This window comes from Natrix helvetica, assembly GCF_964273705.1.
Source record: "Natrix helvetica genome assembly, chromosome: 8".
Lineage (NCBI taxonomy): Eukaryota > Metazoa > Chordata > Lepidosauria > Squamata > Natricidae > Natrix > Natrix helvetica.
This window is the reverse complement of record NC_138559.1, coordinates 16555634-16578390: the sequence shown is the minus strand read 5'-3', so window position 1 is coordinate 16578390 and position 22757 is coordinate 16555634. Positions and strand designations below refer to the sequence as shown.

The 22757-nt window shown below is 41.2% G+C and overlaps 1 protein-coding gene across 13 annotated transcripts in view; it reads right to left on the bottom strand.

Moving 5' to 3' along the window:
* Positions 1-1848: 1848 nt before the first annotated feature.
* Positions 1849-22757, bottom strand: part of CAMK2B (calcium/calmodulin dependent protein kinase II beta) — a 186527-nt gene continuing 165618 nt past the window's right edge. For 7 of the 13 annotated variants that reach the window (XM_081961209.1, XM_081961203.1, XM_081961210.1 and 4 more), the window contains 4 exons: positions 15328-15403; positions 14279-14373; positions 12469-12703; positions 1849-10765 (listed from right to left, as the gene is read on the bottom strand). In XM_081961209.1, the coding sequence (XP_081817335.1) occupies positions 12471-12703; positions 14279-14373; positions 15328-15403 (404 nt within the window). In that variant the 3' untranslated portion in view covers positions 1849-10765; positions 12469-12470. Of the gene's footprint in view, positions 10766-12468; positions 12704-14278; positions 14374-15327; positions 15404-18913; positions 19049-20157; positions 20287-20856; positions 20986-22757 lie in introns of all 13 variants that reach the window. The other 6 variants (XM_081961199.1, XM_081961204.1, XM_081961206.1 and 3 more) reach the window with 2 other exon arrangements.

The following is a 22757-nucleotide window of genomic DNA, read 5'->3' as shown; positions in this document are numbered from 1 at the left end:
AAAGTCAACGGAGAAGCCAGACTCACTTAACATGTGGCTAACGTAACACCTGCAGTGGATTCATAAAGGTCATAAAATAGGGCAAAACTCACTTAACCAATGTCTCACGCAGCAACAGGAAGTTTAGGCTCAATTGTGGTTATACGTCAAGGGCTACCTGCAGAGTTTCCAAGTGATCTTGTACCCCTCGCATCGGTTCACCTAACCTTCGATCGATGCTTTCCTTTTTACATTTATTTATTCTTCTCATTTCTGCCTGGATTGAGTCAGAGGATGCAAATACAACAATCATAAAAACCTGACCAGCAGCACAGGTTTTTAGCGTGCTCAAAAACGTGAACGCAGACTTCAAGAGTGTAATTGCAAACAAAGAACATTTCCCTTCTTTAATTCCCTAGGAAGGCTGACGGCTGCATTTTTATATTAAAATTGATTCGGTAGCGTGTAAAAAGCAGGATACGGAAAAAAGAAAGCTTGTCATAAAAGCTCAGAAACACACTGAAGGCATTTTTCTCTCTCTCTAAATGCTTCCAGTCCCCTTTTCATGTTTGGGTGTGTGCATGTGTTTCTTTTTTAAATTTTATTTTATTTGCAGTTCTCCGAGACAAAAACAGTCGGAATTGGTTGGTTTTTTTTTTTTTTACACTTACAAGGCTCAGAAAGAAAAGACAGTGAAATGGTAAGAAAAAGAAAGGGAAAGTTACGTTAGAAAGAAGAAAGAAGATCCACCAGCATTCATAGAATAGACTAACAGCTCGGCTTCGCTTTTAGTTCTCAATAGAGATTATATATATATAATTGTATTTGTACTGATAAATAAAGGGAGACTAGTATAGATCTATTTCGAGCTAATTAGCTCTCATCAGCTAGCCATACCCTTACTGGGATTTGAACCTGGGCTGTATTATATATTAGGCAGGAGTCTTAGCCACTAAACCACAGGCTCTCCTCCTTATCAGTTATATATATATGTGTGTGTGTGTGTGTGTGTGTATGTATGTGTGTGTGTTGTATTTATGCTGATAAATAAATAAAGGGAGACTAGTATAGATCTATTTCAAGCTATTTAGCTCTCATCAGCTAGCCATACCCTTACTGGGATTTGAACCTGGGTATGGCTAGCTGAACCTAAGGGTATGGCTAGCTGATGAGAGCTACGTAGCTTGAAATAGATCTATACTAGTCTCCCTTTATTTATTTATCAGCACAAATACAACACAAATATAAAAAGGCAACATTAAAAATAAAAATATGGTTTTCTGCCTGGATGGTCCTCTGTAATGAGCCGAAGGACAGAAAGAGGGAGTAGTGAGCTTCCTCCCATATTTGGGCATACCAGGGGTTGTAACACAAATACATACATATATATAAATATATGCTTTCGTAGATTTTCACGGGTGTAGGTATGCTGGTTTTGTTGTATTCGGGTCTTTTCCCGTGTAGGATTTTTAAACCCAAGCCCGAAGATGGCAGGTGAGATCTTGCCGAAACGTTGCAAAGGCAATCTCAATCCTACACGGGAAAAGACCCGAATACAACAAAACCAGCACATGTGTGTGTGTGTGTGTGTGTGTGTATGTATGTATGTATGTATGTATATGTATATATGTGTATGTATATGTATGTATGTATATAAATATTTATAGATATATATTTTCTTCTCTTTAAGGTCATGCAAAACAAAACAACAACCCTCCCCCAGTCTAAAAATGCTCCCAGCAATGTACTGAGTTCCATAGTAAACAAGGTGAACATGAAAGGGGAGGCAGCCCTGGTACATTAATGTTTAATAATGAAACACCTGTTTCAACATGCGGCTTGTAAGTTTTTTTTTTTTTTTCATATACATTGATGTAGAGACACTTCTCAAGTTAGTCTTCCACAGAAACCATACAAGCATATTATATTATGCCCCCTCCCCATTGTGAAATCTCCCTTTTTGCATGTTTATTCGATTACCCACCTCCCCTGTTTCCAACTCCTCCCCTTGAGAAAAAAAAATGCCAAAAAGGAAAAAAAAAGAACTGTTTAAACGCAAGAGTGCAAAGGCAGAACAGCTGGAAACGACTGGCTCTAAAACATTGTCTCCTCCCTGGACAATCCTGTCTTGGAAGCACTTCCTCCCCATGTGTGCGCGCGTGCAGGGGGTCGATGGGACTACAGCCCACTTGAGCTGCGAGTGTCGATGCGGGTGTCTTGTGTATGGAGGGAGGGGGGGGGGAAATGATATTTGACAGATTAAATCCCAGCAAGCAGCCTGCCTCCTGTTCTTCAGCATGCTCACAGGAAAACAACTGTTGGGGAGAGTAACAATACAAGGGAAATCCCCCCCACCCCTTAAGCTTCATCTAGAAAAAGGAGCAAGATTTAAGTCTTCTTGCACTCCTGTGCTCCGCCGAATGCCACTCCAGCCATTAGGATGGTGCAGTGCAAATCCCAATCTCAGGACTGGGCAGTTGTTAAGAGATTTCATCTCTTGATATAAAGTGCTTTCAACGCTATTATCAGTGCTGGCGGGACATCCCCCCCCCCCCCAATGCCTGCTCACACCTCCCCCCTCCCTCCCTCCCCTGTTCCATCGTTCTCTCTTGGTCCAATTATCTTTTACATTCATTAACCATGCAAAATGCTGCATTGAGATGATGGGGATGGTCTACAAGGAGAACCTGGACTAAGGCTGCACCTGAATGCTACGAAACGTCTCCCTGCTAGAAGGCCTCCCAACTGCCAGGTTTGCACAATCACACAAGTGTGCTTCCTTCCTCTTCTCAAGTTGCTCACGCTTAACGGCCGAATGAATCGATGGCCTCACACTTGCCTCAAAAAATTCAAGGCTGCATCAGAGATTGAAAGAGGCTTCCTTGTCCGCTATCAACTGCAAGGAGCAACTGAGCCCTTGGTTATTGTAACCCGAGGGGAACCTATGGATCTTAAGCAGCTGTCAGTGCTACAGGAGCAGTTTTAGATGGAAGAAACAACTAAAGTGCAAAAACAGGTGAGACCTGCCTGAACATAATCTAAACCACTGAACTACAGTCTAGCCATAAGGCACAAAATAATGCTTGCCCAAATGCTCCCCCCACCCCTATTTTCAGGTGAAAGTGTCACTTAAAATCTGTCCTGTCCACCACGGTGCAGCATCCCCATGGAATTAAGATGCTTGTAGTCAACCCAAACAGGAACAGAGTCTTCTATTTCAATAGTCCATCATGAGCTCCAGTTGCTTTCAACCATATGGATTGCTCTGAGATGTTCAAGGATGTGAATTTGCATAGGAATGTCTAAAAAACAGGTATGCAATTCAATACTCATTGTTTTCTTCTCATTGGTCCTGTCCATCACGCTGTAAAATGATCGCTGGGCCCTAGAGCTTCTCCTGTTGTGTCTCTGGGATGTGGATTACCCTGCTTGTAGGCAGCCAAAACACAACTTAACACTGATATTTGTATTACCATTTTTGCATACCAGCCATAGTAGGATGACAAGACAAGCAAGCCATCACAGAAGTCATACTAGAAAGCAGGATCATTGTGGGCCAAAGAACCCGGACACCATAGTAACAAAATTAGATGGGAACACCATAGAAAGGACACCAGAAGCAACTCCCTTAGAACATGCACAGAGGATAGCAGTAATCATGCCACTTTTTAAGGAGACTACATCACACCATCCCGGCCCCACTAATCCTTAAGTCCATTGTCTCAAATTTCAGCTTTGGTTTCTGACAGCAACTATCGCTCTCCAGAAAAACAAACCCTTTTGCTCAAAAATACTGCCAATTTGTGTTCTTTAGCCAACAGGTTCTAATTTCTGATCAAGCACGTAACTCTCTCTGGGAGGTAGTTTGACAGCTCTAGTACCTTCCAAATCTCAACTGAAGTCATAGTTACAATGGCACATTAAATCCTCGGTGTGCTCATACTCTTTAATGTATTTGCAGTCTATCTTTGACTGTTCTTCTTGCCAAGGACATGCAATCAATCTAGCTTTAAGATACTGAATCCCTGAAACATCAGATCATGCAAAGTTGTGTTTCTTGTACTGGGAGCCGATTGGAATACAGACAATGACTTTTTTAAAAAAAAAAGATTCAGACAAGTTTCTCCCACAAAGCGCAAAGCAATATAAGCAACGAAACCCATCAGTTTCATATGAGACTGCCAAAAATATCAGACTCCAGTTAAGAGTAGTACACTTGTAGTAGGATAAAAGCAAGGCAAGGTAGGTAGGCACAAAGTAGGTTTAATCTGAAGTACTTGGGAATGAGGGGTGGTTAAGGAATAGCTTCCTTAGAATTAACAATATTCCTAGCATTCACTGCAGGGATAACTGCTCAGCAAGAGTTCTACATCTCTTGCCAGCCACCATAACAGACAACTTGGCAATTGGGTAAGCACACACCCATCAGGACATTTGCAACTGGTCACACGTAAAAGACTCACTTTTGCACAAGCTCCTTGGTCACTTGGCCTTCTCATCTGATTTTCGCTCTGTTTTAGCAATTAGCTGGCTTGTATAAGGTGACACTGGTTGCAGATTGAAGGATGAGTTGTCTTTCAGAAAGTGATTGGCTATTAGGAGGAAAGCTACAGTACTTGGTGTAATTTTGTGACTAAATGCAACTTGTCATCTTTTTTTATTCCCACCCTAACAGCAGTGGCCATACTCTATGTCTAAACCTGTTCTTCTGATGATATGAACTTTAGTTACCATAGATTGAAGGGATGGTGTCAGTGCAGAAGTAAGACCTGCAAATGAAGCGGCTGCTCATTTGACTTCATTTATCAATGGTTTATCACTTGGACAAGAGCCAAGTATTGTTAAACTTTGCAGAATTAAATGTTGGCAAGACCGGTGCGAGAAATTTGCATATACCTGATTACATACGAGATGTGATGAAATGACCTTTTTTATAAATACAAACAGTGGAATTGCCAAAAGTAAAACTTGGGTCCAGTCATTAATTCGATTTTTGTTCTCCATGAGCATCAATTTTAAAAATCAGTCGGTTTAACTGGGTTTTGTTTTTTGCGACTACTACAACCTGGCTCATGAGACACATTTTCATTTTTGTGAAGACTTATTGCAATATATGTAATTATATCACATATAATTCCACTTTCATATAATTCATATAATTGCACTTTCACTGGCAGCCAGACAACAGAAACCAGGGAGGAGGAAGGAATGATTGGAATCAATGGGTGGCTAGGAGGGAATTGAAGTTGTGTGCACTGTCTGCGGCCTGGGAGAATCTCGACATCTCAAGGTCAAACAATGAGAGCCTTCTGAGCCAAGCAGACTATTTCCCCAAACAAAGAGATTGCACTAGATTGGTGGACCCTGGACAATGGCGGGGAAAAGGAGGATTTTAACTATGCAGGTTTTCACGCAAAAAGTCAAAACTGGCTTTGCTTTCTACTGTGCTTATATGGCTCTATCAGTAAATTTAAACACTTAGTAAAATAATGTCCCAGAGGTTTGCTGCCTAGGCCAGTGGAACGGTTGACAGCTCAATTCTTTAAACTGGAAGGATACATCAGTGATCTCCCTGACGGATCCGTCTCCCTTCTGAACAGCAGGGCCAGCCTTCCATTACCTGTTGTCTTTCAGTTGCCTTAGATTGCAACTCAGGATTCTCAGGCGGAAGGCTATTGGATGTGTTTTCTAGCAAATTTGGAATTTTTAGTAGGTGATTTTCTTTTAAGACTCAGAAAGGATGTATTTGACTTCGATGGAAATACCCAAGGTTTTAATACAACTTTGCTGCCCTCTGGTGAGCCCATAACAGGTTTTAGAAGCAATGGGACTTCCATGAGACCAACACAAGTTTCTGAATTGTGCATGAAAGTTTGCAGTTTAAGAAATGCACACTAAAATGCAACAATAAGGATAAGGTCCTCACCTTGTGATCCCCCCTCCCAGTTTGTTTGTTTTTTAAATGTTGCTCATGCGTAGTAGTTGAGCTTAGACTTCTAAGTAGTACCAATCTTATGTCACTGGTTTTCTATCTGTGGCGGCATGCGGGATTTATAAACCACCAGCAATGTTGTATTATTTAAATGACTGTATAAATCGCAGAACAAATAATTTTTGTAATGTACTGTTATTTTACCAAAGGTTTCAATTTAATCACTACAATCCATCAGTGGGTCAACAACAGAAAGGGTTTATAATTTGTTTTGATGAAAACAAAGCATCGTCTCCGTTTCACCTAATACAGCTGAAATGAGCAAAACTCTAATTTCTGCAGAGTATAAGTAAAACTATTGGTCACCTGGCTAATTGTTACTTGATTTTTGGCCATTTATTTATTTATTGGCCTTTTAGTTCAACTTCCCTAGAAATATGGGTCTCTGTTATTTCTGCCAGTACGGCAGGTAGCACTATAACCACAGCCTCCGATGTGTCTATAAGAATGATTATATGAGTGACATTCAATAATTGCATTCATTTTATTTTACAGCCTAGTATAGTTCTGTGGTTTTATTTAAGTTACATTTTAATTGTGAGAAATGACTTGTTTATTCTTGCCTGACTTTAATCCCAATGAGATACCTTAATTCACTGAGAAGGCACATCAATACATTAATCGTTTTAGTGACTACTTGTACTGCAAATACTGAGAACCTGATTGAGAAGAAAGGATACCAAAATTTTCTGGCATGTCTTGGGAGATAAATGGGCTCCTGCAGGAAACATTTAATTGCTGAAATCCTTGCAACTTTATATCATGCCTTTCAACAAATCTACTTTAGGAAACTTTGTATGACTTGTGCCTTGAAAAACAGTTACTTTCAATTTAAAACAACTGCCCAAGAGCTAACTTATCACTTACTCCTCATTTCCACCTAAGGGGAAATATATTAAAAACCATGCACAAAAATTCTAGGGGGAAAATCATGAGCTGACATGGGGGAAAGATAACATAACAAACTTTAGATTAGAAAAAGAGAAATGCATTTGAACTTGGTTACATTCACCCATCTCTATCACTACAGACTATGGGAGTTCTAAAAACAACTTTGGGATTGGAATTTTGCATTATTTACATCAGACTGAAATGCTGAATTAATTCCATTCGCATCAAATTGTAAAGTAATGGATACTTGCGGAAGTCAGGCGGTGATGCATTTTGATTGAGACGCCGCAAAAATGTTTTTTTTTTAAATCTAATTTTAAAAAGTCTCGTTGGGGATTTTCAGCCCCTAAATTGCAAATTTTTTGTGTTATGCAAAATAGCACTCCAACCTTTTGTTCCAAAAGTGGCATTGCCTTCGCATTTATTTTTAGCTCACATCACTTAGAACGGATTCCCTGTGCAACCTAAGTTTTCAATAATCTTGTTCTGAAATCAACAGTCCTAGGAAATCAACGCGTTTGTTTTGGTGACTGAAGTTCCTCTGAAGGCAAAAACTGTAATTTACAGAAAGAGGAAAACCCTTGAGACCTAGGAGCATTTATTTTGCTCTCATATGAACAGGGAAAGGGAGGCAGTGCGGTCTAGTGGCTAACATACTTTCCACTCCTGACAGACCTCATATGGCCCTTGTTTGCCCGTCCTGTTTTAATATAGTAAACTAACATTTGTTATGTAATTTTAGATAAGATCCCTTTATAAAAATGTGAAGATCTGGCTTAGTCCATAAATTCTATCTCTGGAATTTAAAAAAAAGTTAGAAACAACTGTATTTTCTGCATGCATGTTTTCTGACTACTGTTTGAATATATGAAAGTTAACTAAACTCCCCTAAATCAGGTGAATCCACCTTTATTACAGACATAGGAACATCCACCACTGAGAGATGTGAAGCCCACAGAAGGGCACAGGTGAGATAATAGAACCAAGAGCCTTTAGTAGCTTCTAAAGCATACAGGAAGAGTTCTTCTCAGCCTCTTCTGAGGCAAGTATTTCAGATACATTTCACTATCCAAAGGTTGAAGGAAAAATTTGCAACATGGGATATGCCTTCCTCCCTATGTCGTCCTATCATCCCTGGAGCACACCTAGAATTCACCATTTAATTATACAACAGGATGACTGGAAGCAAGCTATGAAAAAAGAGTGTCAACAAAAAGTCCACGTAACTGGCCAAACAACCTCCAAGCTTTGGGGTAAGAAAAGTAGGATTTCAAAAGACCCCAATTCATCACCCAGTTCTAAGTATGGGATTCTTGACATCAACCCACTTGATTTCCCATTTAGCTGATGCTCTGTCTGTACGCAACCCACATACCTTCACATACCATCTCAGAAGCAAAGCCCACTGAAATCAACTTGTGCCACTTTTTTTGTGTCTCCATCTCTAGAGAGACTACTAGAAAAATCCCTCCCTTCAAAGCAACCATCTCATTAAACTTTGCCTTGAAATCTTTCCTGGCAGGAATCAACAATGTGAATTTCCACTTGTCAAAATAGAGTTTTATGCCCTGCACATTGTAGCAAGATATTTCAGCCCGCCATCCTCTTCCCCAAAAAATCTATTCCTCTAGTCATGGTCCACGAGGAATCACTCATTTGACTCTGTGGTCACAAGGACTTAATTAACCACCACATGCTAGGAAACCAGTTGAAGCTGTGGTATGCTGAGCAAGCTACTGGGGAGGAGGAAGATGTCTCCTTTGTGAATATTTAAAGACGGGGGGAGGGGGGGAGCCCATTAGAACAAAACAGAGCTTTCTTATTAATACATTCTGGCAAATGCCACACTGTACATCTGTTATGGCCAATATGAGCCTCCTGGCATGAAGATGTAATGAGCAGAAGATAATGGTCGAGATCTTCCACTGGGACCTGGGGCAGCTGAAACTGGCACTAGCAACTGCTCCACAGCATCTGACATCATTCACACCACCCTCGGCCAATGAAAGACCCCACAACGCTACCTTCCATCACGTTCTGTTACAACTTGGTCCATGGGGAGGACTTGCCCCCTTTGGTTTCGCTTGTTTGGGGCCACCTGCTGAGTCAGTTCCTGAATCTAGAGCGCCCTGAAGAGCATTTTTCCCAAAGTTTGCTGTTACAGGGTGTGTGTGTGTGTGTGTGGAGAGAGAGAGAGAGAGGGAGGGAGGGAGGGAGGGAGGGAGGGAGAGAGAGAGAGAGAGAGAGAATATGGAGATGAATGAATGGCCCATGCAACTTTACGTTGACCAGCTCTCTTTCTTCTAGGCAAAGAACTTCAAGCACCCCCTCCCAAAAATAGCCACTTCCTATTCCTTTAAGCCAACATACTCCATGGAAGGTAAAGAGGAATGAGAAATGGGGGGGGGGAGCATTTACAGAGTATAAGAAAGCATCTCTTCCTCATTCTGCTGGATAGATAGCTTCCCAGCACTAGATAAGGCTGAGTTTTAGCACGGTTGACTCTTTCCTTGCTGGCTCTTCGAAGCGACATTACAACTTCCCAGCCAGTCCCACTAAGCAAGGGCAATCCCCATCCTAATAATAAAACCACGGTAGGGACACAACCACAACTCCAGTGTTAGTAGCCCTTGTTGAGAGATCAAGATGCTAGTAAAAGGTCAATTGCTAATTACACAGGTATCCACAAGTCTGCGGCGAGACCTATGTGTAACTCCAGTCATGAGCCTACCAGAAAACCATTGGCAGTGGTGTTAGCCTGGGAGGAGCCCAAAAAGCAAAACCCCTCCACCACCAACAGGATCCCCCTCCCTCTATTCAAAGAAAACAAACAAAATCAAATGAAGAGGCTGAATAATTAGCGTCATCATAATCCACTACTACAGCTAGAGGAGAAAGGAAGTGAAGGGGCCTGGAGGGGCGGGAGGGGGTCTTCTTCAAAAACAAAATGGCAGCACTGATCACAAACTTCCAAGCGCAAACACAATCACCAAAGGGAAAAAGGCCCGGATTTTTTTTTTTTTGGCAGAGAATGCAAATACTATAAAAGGGCCCTCTTGTGTTTGGCTTTGTGTATGTGTGTGTGTACGCATGCGCACAAACACACACACATTATATGTGTATATATATATATATATTTACAATAGATCCTGGATTTAACAGACTCGTGGGGGAAGGGACGTCCATCACATCTAAAAAAAATAATAATTGCAAAATGCAGTAATTTTTTTTTTTTAATACATGTGTAAAATGGCAAATGTGTATTTTACACGTGCGTCAAAACGGCCAAGGAGCAGATGCAAAAAAGTGCACGGACAGATTGTGTCCACTGCATCTGAAGCCGGCTGAACCAAGGTCTGGTAAATTAAGGGTGTGTGTGTGTGTGTTTGTGTGTATATAGATGTGTATTCACTAAACAAACGAACACTGTTCAACACTGGGATGGATGCAGGGAGGAGATGGGATCTTCGTTTTGTGTTGTGTTTTTTGTTTTTTGTTTTTGAAGTTGAGACATTTTTCACTGCAACATCTGGTCACCTGAACAGCTGCACACCAAAAGGAAAAAGAAAAAAAATGGAATTGATAGGGATGGTGAGTGCAAGTCAGACAGCTGGATGGATTTGGCTGGGTTTGCTTCGTCTTCTTCTTCTTCTCCTTCTTCTTCTTCTTTTAAATAATTGAGTCTACTTGGATTTTTGTTTTTCTTATGTGTTTCTCTGTCTCTGTCTCTGTCTTTCTCTTTGCAAACACAGGCACTGGAAATGAAAGAGGGGAAGGAGAGGGAACGGGGGGGGGACGGGACACGAGCATGCGGGCGCGTGCTTTTCACTGCTGCTCCCGGCTAGTGGCTCAGCTGAAATCACCATCTCCTTCGGGATGAAATCAGAACAGCCAGCATGAATTCTGAAAGACAAAGAGAAATGGAGACATCGTGAGGAACAGCTCAAGAGCCCCAAGAGGGGTTAGGGCTTGGACAACTTGCCACTGCTAACTCGCCACTGCTAACTCAGCTGTGGCCACGTTCACTGTGCGACAACTCGCTGCAGGGCAAGACTTAACGCTAACATCACAGAAATGGTGGAACGTTTAATCAGTGGAACAGAAGTTGCCTCCAGAAGTTGTGAATGCCCCAACACTGGAAGTCTTTAAGAAGATGTTGGAGAGCCATCTGTCTAAAATGGTATAGGGTTTCCTGCCTAGGCAGGGGGTTGGACTAGAAGACCTCCAAGGTCCCTTCCAACTCTACTGTTGTATTGTATTGTATAACCTAATCACTAAATAAACGATGCAAAAGGAAATGCGAATCACAAAAATGACAGTAATTTAAAAACAATTTCAAATACTTTAAAATGAATTGATGAATTGTTGTCCCGCAGTGAGTTTTCCCGTGGTGAGATGGCCACAAGTTGTCGCATTCTGCCCACGAGGCAAGCAACCACATGCGATGCAGAGACCTGGCCCCTGTTTTTCACAATCCTGAGGCTGTTGTGCATAACTCAGTTTCAGCCTGGATGTTAGTAGCATTGTAGACACATCCAACCATTTTCTGATTAACATCAAATTCAAAAGAAACCTCTTTTACTGCAAAAGTTGGATTACCTTAATGCTTAATACAGGAAGTCCTTGACTTACAACCATCCATTTAGCGACTGTTCGAAGTTACAATGGCACTGAGAAAAAAGTGACTTATGACCAGTCCTCCCATTTACAATCTTCCTAGCATCCACATGACCGTGTGGTGAAAATTCGGAGAGTTGGCCATTGGTGTGTATTTATGTTGGCTGCAATGTCCCGAGGTCACAATTTGTGATCTTCCCAGCCAGCAAACAAACAAACAACTCTACAGGGGAAGTTGGCTAGGCATAAAGGCCGCATTATTCCCTTAATGACTGCAGCTAATCACAGAACAACCATGGTAAAAATGGTTGTAAAATCAGGCGTGGCTCTCAGTTTGCTTATAAGTGGGAATTCTGGCTGGTTGTAACTCAAGAACTACCTGTAACTGATTAGAAGTCATGTTTCATCTCTTGCAAGAGGGACCCTGCTGTCTGGCTATGTTAGAAGAACACCACTGCCACTCCTTTTTCTCCTTCTTCCAAGCACTTAGTCCTTTTCTAGAAGTTTGCCAGAGCTTAAAACTCTACTTCAAAAACGAATCATGACGCAACACTCCTTTAGTTTATGACTCTTACAGCTTCATTGAAGCAGAGTGATTGCATACATATACATTCTTGAAAACCAAAAGTCACATACTCTTAAGTTGATTAAATAAACTGGGGGGGGGGGGAACCATGGGAAAGCTGCAGGCCCACCAGAAGCGAAGCCAGAGTGATCGTCCACAGTCAGCCTGATCTTTTGGAATGGGTGAACTAATTTTGGAGTTAGAATGGAACTTTTGCATACCCATCAAAAAACCAAACCAAACCCAGAGCTTCAGACACTAGGAAAAGGTCAAAAAAGCAGAACAACTGCTCTCAATTAGGTCTTGCCTGGATCCATTCTCTCTCACATCCAACACAAGCATGTGCTCCATACCGACCAACACAAACGCCTCGGTTGATCGTTCCAAGAAATGGAATTTAGCCACCCATTTGCCATCTTCGTACCTTCACTGGAGTGGGGCCACCGGAGCTCCCGAGCAGTGGAAGTGGACATTCTGCCACTTGCCATCCCGGCGGTGCCAGACACGGGTCTCTTCAGACTGGCAAGTACGGGGACGGCCCTGCCCATCGATGTACTGTGTCAAGCGGATGTAGGCAATGCAGGCAGCATCTTCCCCGATGACATGCACATGTGGGTTCAGGATGGTTGTGTGAATGGGCTTGTTCTTCTTAGATAACACTAGAAGGGTACAAACAGGGCTGTTAGGAATGTAAGCTAACAGTTGGGTTAGCAATATATAAACCAGGATGGTAGTACTGTAGCTTTAAGTACTGCTGTAATGTGATTGGTTGCTGTTACCTCAAGCAGCCATAAGAGGGCGCCAGAATGACTGTTAGCTCTCTGTTAGACGCTGATTGGTGGATGTATCGTGAGGTACTGTGTTTTTGCTACTGTTAGCCTAAACTGATTATTTGATACTGGACTGTGTTCGAGGGATCATTCCTTAACTGAGAACATTGATAGCTGGCTGACTGAACCGTGTATGACTTGGACTGTAAATTGAACTCTGAATACCTCTATAATTTCCACATAGTAAACTACTATATTTTATACTATTCGGTGTCCCTGTACGCTGGTTTGTGCGTGTTCTTCCATACCACTCTCATTACGCTTCTCTGCACACTCGCTCTCCTAACGGGGAGCTTACTTACTTAACAAAGGCACTGGTTAGGAAACTGTACAGCACGAAAGCAAGAGAAGGACAAGTCATTTTTAGCCCCTTCTCTTTCCGGAAAAAAAACAAAACCACAAGCCGGTTTGGTCTAGTCTAGTGGTTCAGGCATCAGGCTAGAAACCAGGAGTTCTAGTCCTGCCTTAGCATGAAAGCTGGCTGGGAGGCTTTTTAGCCAGACATCCTTGCTCTCTCTCTCTCTCAACTACTTCTCAGCCTGATTGTTGTGAGAAAAATAGGAAGAAGAAGAAGGAGTATTAGGTATATTTGCTGTCTTATTTATAAAAAGTAATAAAATGGTTGATTTGATTGGATTTCATCAGGTTTTTCTGGCTGATATGGATTACTGGATATATGTTTGACTCAATTAAGGCACTAGTGATTAGAATTCTACTTGGCTTGAAGTGAAGGAAGGAAGAGCAGGAAAACTTTTGCTTCGATGGCTGGTAAGGTACTTGGTTTTTAACTGGTTTGTAAAACATTTTTACATCACCTGTAATGTTGCAAAGTCCTGTTATCTAGCATCAAAGCTTCAGCAGAACCTCTATAAGTAAGATTTTAGATGGGCTGATCTAGTTGCTTATTTGTGCCAATCTATTTTGATTCCCCCCCCCTTTTTTTAAATAAAAAAATCTGTTTTATTTGCTATCTACAGGCTTCCTAGCTAAAATTGAACTGCTAGGGCAGGCAGAAATCTATTTTTGGCAGCTGGTTTAAGACCAAAGAAGACAAATCTTCAATGATAAAAGGAAGGACTAGAACAGGGAGGAGCAACAGTTTTCTTTCTTAGCTTGTTTAATTTAGTTCAGTTCAGTGTAGTTTCTTTTGCAAGGAATTTGGGGCACCCTTTTCCTCTTTAAAGTTGAACACAAATTTGGGTGGACAGACTATTTTCTAAGGGATTAAAGTGTGTATCTTTCTCTTCTAGAAGGCTCAATCATCAAGGCTCTAATTTTGCTTCAGAATCTGTTCAGAAAAAAAGGAGGGGAAGGCAGAAATTTGAAACCCATACATTTCAAGGATGTTTGGGGGGCCACAAGTGCTGGATTGCTCACTTTTATATTATGCAATGTTCTACTCACAGTTTTCAAAGTAAAATCTGTGGAAGTCCATCCCTTCAACAAGATTGCCCAGCGCTTCAGGCTCAAATGAAGTTAGGCCCGGATCACATATTTTTCTAGGGAGAAAGAGAATGTGAAAATTGAGATTAAGGTTTGTTTGTTTTTTGCTCTTTTGGAAGGCAAAATAATTCTCAAGCTTCTTAGTTTTTAGCATTTGTAGAAATCTTGCATAGCATCTGAATGCACTCCGCACAGGTCTAGATATTCACAGGGTTTGGGACCTTGGATTGCTCTCCTTTTTTACCCAAACATATACAGATGGGCTAAGACTAATTTCAATTGAGAAATTAGCTAATGAATGTGTATCCCAAAACTATATCAGATGTATGCACCGCTAAGAGAGCCATAGCTGAGCTGTTAATGAACCAGAGGATTATAAAAGCAGAAAGCTGGACATTTCAATCTGAACCTTTCAAGTTGAGCCCACTTAAATCTGACCCAAAGCCAAAATTTCAAATTTAGCAAATCCAATTTACTAGCAGGCCAGGCAGAGAAAAATGCACAGGAGCTGACACAGCTAAACTCTGATGCATAAAGCATGAATCGAGAACTTTTACAAGAAGAAACTACTGCTTTCTAGGTAGAATAAAACTAAAAAGGGGAACGCCCATGTTGATAAATTGCAATAAGCATCAAATAATGTGGCTATGGGAGTGTAACACCTTAGCTTCACAAGCTGCATTGAGCGCCGGTTTGCTTCCAAGTCCAATGTAAGGTGTTGTTGGTGTTCTTTAAATCCATCCATGACATGGAGACAAGTTTAAATGCAGAAGGGTCCTCTACCCATTATATCAGCCTGTCCCACCCAGTCAAACAGGGGGGTATGTTACAGATAATAAGATACTTGCATATAAAAACATAGTATTGTTTTAAAATAGGGAAGCAAATTTAATTCTATCGATAAAGGGCACTGTTTACATTTTTGAAAAAGCAATACATATAAAACTGCATATAAAATAGTGAGTTGTGAGACCAGGGCCCCTGGGAGATCTCACACTCAGCCTACTCACGCATAGGCCTCAAAATCTCCATTGTTCACAGCCTCTATCAGCTGCTCCGTTATCTTGATTATTTCTTGTTTGCGGGCTAGGTTAAAAAAAAAGAATCAGAGAAAAAAGAAAAATGGGGAAAATTAACAATATTGATCAAGAGTGAACACCTTTCACGTCAAGCAGAAAGCAGAAAAATACTGCTTTAACATGCTCCATTCCCACTATTCTTTAGGATTTTAAGGGCGATGTTATTATATCTTGGCTGCAAACATCAGAACCATCACTAGCAGGCAACAAAGAGAAAGAAAACATGCTAGGTCTTTGCTGCCATCTAGTGACCGTCTGCAATCCTGATCCTAACCAACAATAGTGATGGAGTTAAACCAGGGAGAACTCAATTCAAAACTCTGGTTGACCTGGAACTCTTTAAGAAACAGTGGACCAATTGTTTGGCGACTGCACAACTGCACAAAATCATTATGAGAGTTAAACTAACGTAACATAGGATGAACTTCTTGGAGAAAAAGTTGGGTTAATATTAGTAGTAGTATGGATATGGTCCTTCAGAATTTGATGTCACCCTAAAATAATGTGGAAAAGACTAACCATGGGTCTAAAAGACACAGATTCCCTCAAAAATCAGGTGCACAGATTATTCACCATATATGTACATCCTAAACTAGCTTTCCATCATAGAAAAGAAGTAAATCCTAACCTTATCAACCAGAGCAGAACTGATTTAACTGCAATCATACAACTTAGGAAACAATAACCTATTGTCAGCTTCCATCACATTATAAGATTCTACCCTTGCCTCATATATCAAGGCATTCCTTTTTCCACAGAGAAATCTATTGTCCTCTTACAATGTGGGTTGAATCTCCACATATCTCTGAAACCAGCACACACAGGGAGATGCGGGAATTACAATGACTCAAGTGACTCAATTAAAGCAAGTGCTATGAATAATGAAACACACTCTAGTGGCAGAGATAACAATGTCACTGGCCTTGCCTAGGTCATCTCCTTGGAGCCTAAGCAGTTTTTAGACTTCTGTCTTCACATGGATTGAAACCCGTTTCATGGTTGGTTAGCAAGCAAGCAACCCTACCTTAAAAATAAATTCCCTTCTTCTCTAGATCTTAACTCTTAACAGAGCCATAAGCCATAAGGAGACGTTGAGTAATCTAAAAAATGTCTTGCAAGTAAGTACTTCTACTGAACCTTGTCCAATAAGAGACCCAATTATGGGTCTCAGTGATATGCATACAGGTATACATATACCTTGAGATGACCACAATTGGGACTGGAATGTCCACCGTAATATATTGCAGTTGTAAGTCAAGTCAGACCCAATTATATGACAATGCTTACAGTGGTTCTTAAGTGAATCAGTGGCTCCAACTCCATCCATTTCTGCATGGAGATGCTAACTTTCCTTTCTCAAATTAACTAAGTCTATGAACAAAGAGATTTGCTATGCAAATGAGCAACAGAAAGGCAGTATTTTATCATCAGCTGATTCCACCAATTTTCTGGATGAGTTTTAAATATTCAATTGTTACTCAGGTAGCATTCTTGCTGTTAAGAAGAATGCAAGGCTAAGAGAACAAATTGTACATGCTTATACTACGGGAAAACTCACTCAGAAGACAGGAGATTACCCCCAAATAATTGTATCTTGAACAAACGTGGACTGATTTCTGATATATTAGCAGGACTATAATACGATTGAGATGGAGCCAGTGAAATCAAGAGCGGATAGATTTTGCCTTACAAATGATCACATATGGATGACTCCTGGGATAAATTAAATGGATAAAAAAGGTAAGGGGAAAACAGTAACTCTTTTCCTTAGCCTTATCTGAGCCACAGTTGCAAGCTTCATGGAGCAATAAATCCCATTCTACAAAGAATTGTCCCCAAATATTGCTCAATCCTAAATGATATGACAGATTAATCCACAGTCATCTGTGAATGCCCTAACTATTTCTTCTTGGGCTGCTGCTTCACAAAGGACAAATGTTTCTCTTTTTACTTCTATTAACATCTATTTACTTTAGCAAATTTCCAATGCTTCTTTTGTTTTCACAGTTGGCCTACTCAAGGAAACTTATCATTTTTTTCATTAAGTGAATACTCATTCCTGGTTTGTCCCATTTTGCACAGAGGTCATTCCATATTAAAGAGAGAGAGAGAGAGAGAAAGGGAGGGAGAGGGAGGGAGGGAGGGAGGGAGAGAGAGAGAGAGAGAGAGAACACGAACTGAGGTTAGAGACTGAAATCCAATGCACATGTATTTGGAAGTCAGCTCCACACAAACAGGATTTATTCCAAGCCAACACATTGAGAGAAATGAGAGCACTTTAAACCACCCAGATTAACAAGCTTTGCAAATGCACATCAACTGATAATGGATTCACATCCAGCCATGTTCAGTATATACATTACACTTTGCAGATGCCAGTGCAATGGATCAAGAAAATGGCATTTATTTTTTCTACCTCCAGTAACTTCCAAGATCTTGTTTTCACTTGAAATCTCCATCTGGGGCTTGAATAAGGGAGTTTTGCAGCCACTCAGGATCCAAAGGCTTTCAAATGAAACAAAATTTGCATGCCCTAATTGAAACTGACATGACAACTTCCTGCTTGAGGTTCCCTGAACTTAATTGGGAGATGTAGAGAGCCAGGAAAGTATCTGTGTATCACGTAGTCAGATGCTATATGCAAAAATGACAAAAGTATTTCTTCGGTCCTGAGAAGGAAGATAGTACAGGTAGTCCTTGACTTACGACCACAATTGAGCTCAACATTTCTGTTGTTAAGCGAGACAGTTATGAAATTAGTTTTGCCCCATTTTATGACCTTTCTTGCCACAGTTGTTAAGTGAATCACTGCAGTTGTTAAATTAAACACGGTTGTTAAGTGAATTTGGCTTCCCTACTGACTCTACTTATCAGAAGGTTGCCAAAGGTGATCACATGACCCTGGGACACTGCAACCGTCATAAATACATGCCAGTTGCCAAGCATCGGAAATCTGATCACATGACCATAAGGATGCTGCAATGATTGGAAGTGTGAAAAATGGTCATAAGTCACATGCATTTTCAGTAACATTTGCACATAATATGGAAACATGGACCATAGATTCGTCAGATGTTTTTGGCCAATATCTGCCCTTCCAAGTAAATCCAACCTGTAAGTTCTTCCCCATTGCCAGCTAACATTAAAAGGAGCTGAGGTTCAACATCTGCACATGGTTAGCCACTGATCGTTGAACATCTGTCAGCACCTTCTAGGTTCAACTTCTTGATACAAGCCCAACGCATCTTTCACGCCAAGACCACTTTTGCACAAGCCATCTGCATACACTGCAATCTGCACCATCCAGTTCTCTCATGCACATGAATCACACCTTCTCAGCTTGCATTTAGAGTAACCCAGGGAAGCTTTAACCATCCAGGCAAAGGCACATGGCAATAAGCGTTAGGCTGTTATTTTACACCTATAGTGTCACAACAAGAACTGAATGTTCTTTCAAGTCTGAATGGATCAAGCAGGGCTCAGCTGTTGGTTATCAGAGACCACTTGCGCTACTTACGATCCGAAGGAAGAGGACAAGGAATGGGTGGGAATGGGAAAAACTGGGTGGCAGCAGACTGTGGCCCCTCAGCTTCTGGGGCTCCAGAGCCCCTTTTCACCATGCTTAGGACATCAGACAACTTGGAGGCTGGCGCTAGACAGATGTAAGAAGGCATGGAGGTAACCATAAAATAAACAAATTAAAACAGGTCAATGATGTGGGGAAAGGAGTCCTTAAAATGATATGTGGATTATTTATTCAGGCTCAGCACTTGATTGGTAGGCAGGTCTTAACCTGACTGTTCCCTTATTTTATGAAAAACGATTTGTCCCTGTAACAACTCTACTTCGCAACCTAAACTGGTTTCTTATAGGCTTCCAGGTGCAGTTCAAGGTGCTGGTTATCACTTTTGTCATTGTGGCACCTGACCTCTCTCTGCCCTTCTCTCAAAAATATGGCTAGCCCTGACCCAGTTGGTCTCCAGAAAGGCAATAAAACGTGGGTTTTTCCCTTGGGCTTTGGATGATTGGAGCTTCCTTTTTGGAGAGAGATGTGAGTTTCTGGTTGCCTGTTTGTGTTTTAACTGAAGTTCATCATCATCTATTTCATGCTTGCCAGAGTTGCAATGTTTTACCCATTCCATTAAATGAATAAACAAGGAAGCCCAACTTAAAAATTGTCCTTGTCTCTGCTTCTGTATTAGTTAGGAAGATTTCGGGCTGAAACAAGGTTGACCTATTTCACAAGATAAATTACTGATTCTGAGAACCAGCTGGAAACCTGTCCCTTCCTCCTGATTTATTAGAGCATCTCCAGCACAAATTACTTTACCAGGTACAAATTCTTGCTGGAGAACAGTCCCCAATGGAGCAGCTTTCTACTTCTTTGGAAGCATTTCAGCCCTGATCAGTGTGTTATTTCCCTCACCTTCCCTTTCAGTTTCTGAGTTGCCATCATGTTTGTTCTAAAGCAATCTGACCTTGCCGAAAACCTCCAGAAGCTAGAGACTACACACAGCTTTCAGTGGAAACCTCTGGAATAAGAGTTTTTCATGATTAGAGTCGTGCTGCTTGTGAGGGACTAGGGATAAGATCAGCAGGATTGGGCTACATCAAAGACAAGTCATAGAAAATCAACAATCATCTCTTAAAAGGGGGATCCATGGGAAGCCAAGTTCCCATGTTTAGAAAAAGACCCACAAAGGGCTCATGCCAGTTGCAGGAATCATAACAGAGAAATCCCAGGGACATTCCACTACTTACACGAGGGAGACAGAGGATTGGTGACCATAGAAGGTGGTCCAGAAAGGGGGCTGGAGGTCTTTGGCTCTTCACTTTCGGGGGGCGCAGAGCCCCTTTTCACCATGCCTAACACATCACAGAGTTTGGCAGCTGCGATGGCAGTAGATGAGAAAAGGGAAGGGAGGGGAAAAATGAGAAAACAAAACAAATGGCGCAACAAGCAGAACAGAAATGGAGGGCTGGAAAATCCCTCTTTGTAGCAGCAGAATGTTGAAGATAACTCTTGATCTCTTCTTGTGCAACTGCACGAGGGAAATAGCTCATCGTTAAGCACAAGACCTTCATTTAGAAGAAAGGAAGGTGGAAAGCCGGGGGTCTAGGGCAACTTGGTGCAACCAACTCACCATGGCAACTGACCATAAGACAACTTGCCATGGCCAATTTGCCACAGTACAAATTGCCGCGGAACAAGAATTACACTAAAATTAAACAAACAGTGGACTATAATCCTTAAAGAAAGGATGGCAAAGGAGGGACAAAACAGAATGACAAAAATTAAAATATTTTTTTTTGCATTATTTTAAATAATTAAATTATTGAATTGTTTCAATGCGAATTGTTCCGCAGGGAGCTGTGGCAAATTGCCCGTTCCGAAAGCGGAGAGTTTCTGCAAATTTGTGACATGTCACTTTAGAGGCAAGAGATACCCTTGCTACTTACACTGGAGAGGAAGAGGATGAGCAATACCCATGGATGGATTAGGCAGGGTAATGGAAGGCTTTGGGTCTTCAGCATCTGGGGGTCCAGGACCCCTTTTCACCATGCCTAAGACCTCAGATTGTTTAGCAGCTAGGGTGAGATGAGGAAGAGAAAGATGAAGAAACAAACAAAATATATATAAAAAAGCACAGAGATGGGAAAAGTAAAACAAGAGGACAGATTAAAGAAATCATGCCATTGAAGGGAAGGACATTCCTCAAACAATTAAGAAGGAACTGGCTTGCATCATATGTTTGCATGTTTAAGGCATTAATCAGAGGCTAAATTGTACAAAATGATTGCTGATTAGCTAGGGGCACGCAAGTCTTCTGTTCATTTGGCCTGCAAAAGTGATTGCATTTGTTGGCTTTTGTGAATTAGCATCTAGGCCCAGTCCTGAATTCTGAGTGGAAGACTTTTTTTGCCCCAAGAATTACATGAGTTGCATAATAACCATGGAACAAAATCTGAGGAGGTTCCTAGCATGTGCACAAAGGTTTATGTCAAGCCAACACATCAATCCTTTCAGTGCACTTTGCAGATTGAGTAGTCCAACATTGAAGGGATGTTCTCCCATAAAAAGCAAGAAAAGCTAGTTCTGTCGAGCAGTTCCTACTCGGCTGTTCTCAGAAATCCACTTACACTGGGGAGGAATGGGACTTGCAACAACAGAAGGTTAGAAATATTTGGTTTTTCTGCTTCAGAGAACTTTATTTCACCTTGTACTTCAGAGAACTAGGCAGCTGGGGCTAAAAAAAATAGGAGTAGGGAAGGCAAGAAAATCTCTAAAATGCTGAGTTGAAAAATATTAGAGAAACGCATTAGGACAAGAGCAATAACAGTATAACAGAAGGGACTTTGGAGGTCCAACCCCCTGCTCAAACAAGTTCTCGGTTGGACCTCTCTTTGGTATGTTTCCACCCATTGCTTCTTATCTGGCACTCAGGTACTTCGGAGAATAGGTTGGTCCAGTGGTGGGATTCAAATAATTTAACAACCGGTTCTCTCCCCTAATGACAGCTGGGTAGGCGGGGCACTGTGGCCATGTGACTGGGTGGGCATGGCCAACTCAACGTCACTCACGTCGATGGGCGCTTTGCCTTAGCTGTTGCAATATGATAAGGCAGTTTCTGTAAGCAGGGCAATAAAGATTAGGCTAGAAACAACACCAGAAAGTTTCCCTCCTGCCTTCCTTACAGGATTAGCCCTGTAAAGTGGAAGAAAATAAAAAGGAGATTTCTTCCAACAACCGGTTCTCCGAACTGCTTAGAAAGTTAACAACCGGTTCTCCCGAATAGGTGCGAACTGGCTGAATCCCACCACTGGGTTGGTCCCATCCTATCTGTGGCATCCCTTCAATTACTGGAAGACTGCTATCCAGTCACCCTTAGTCCTACTTTTCATTAGACTAAACATACCCAATTCTGGCAACCATTCATTGTATGTTTTATATATGTTTGGGATCCTTTTCAGATGCTCTACATTTCTCTATCTTTGTAGAAATCCAGAATTTCAGCCTGTTGTTGTTATGAATTATTTCTTATTCCATCTCTACAACTACAAGAATTTTCCATATTCGGGACTAATTATTTTAATTTGTTGCATTGATAGTTGTTTTCCTGCTGAGGTTAAAAAAAGCTAATCATACTGTAGACCTTTTGATTTAGTATAATTTGACATTATTACTTTGCAGGACTTTCAAATGGATCATACAATCTTTGCTAATGAAATCCAAGCCAAGAACGCATTCATTATATTTCATTAAAGCAATGTAAGATGTAATTAAACCTGGTTTAATAACAAGCCACAAATGCTTTCTAGCAACACTCTTTTTAGCTACGCAGCTGTTGAATTCTGCACAT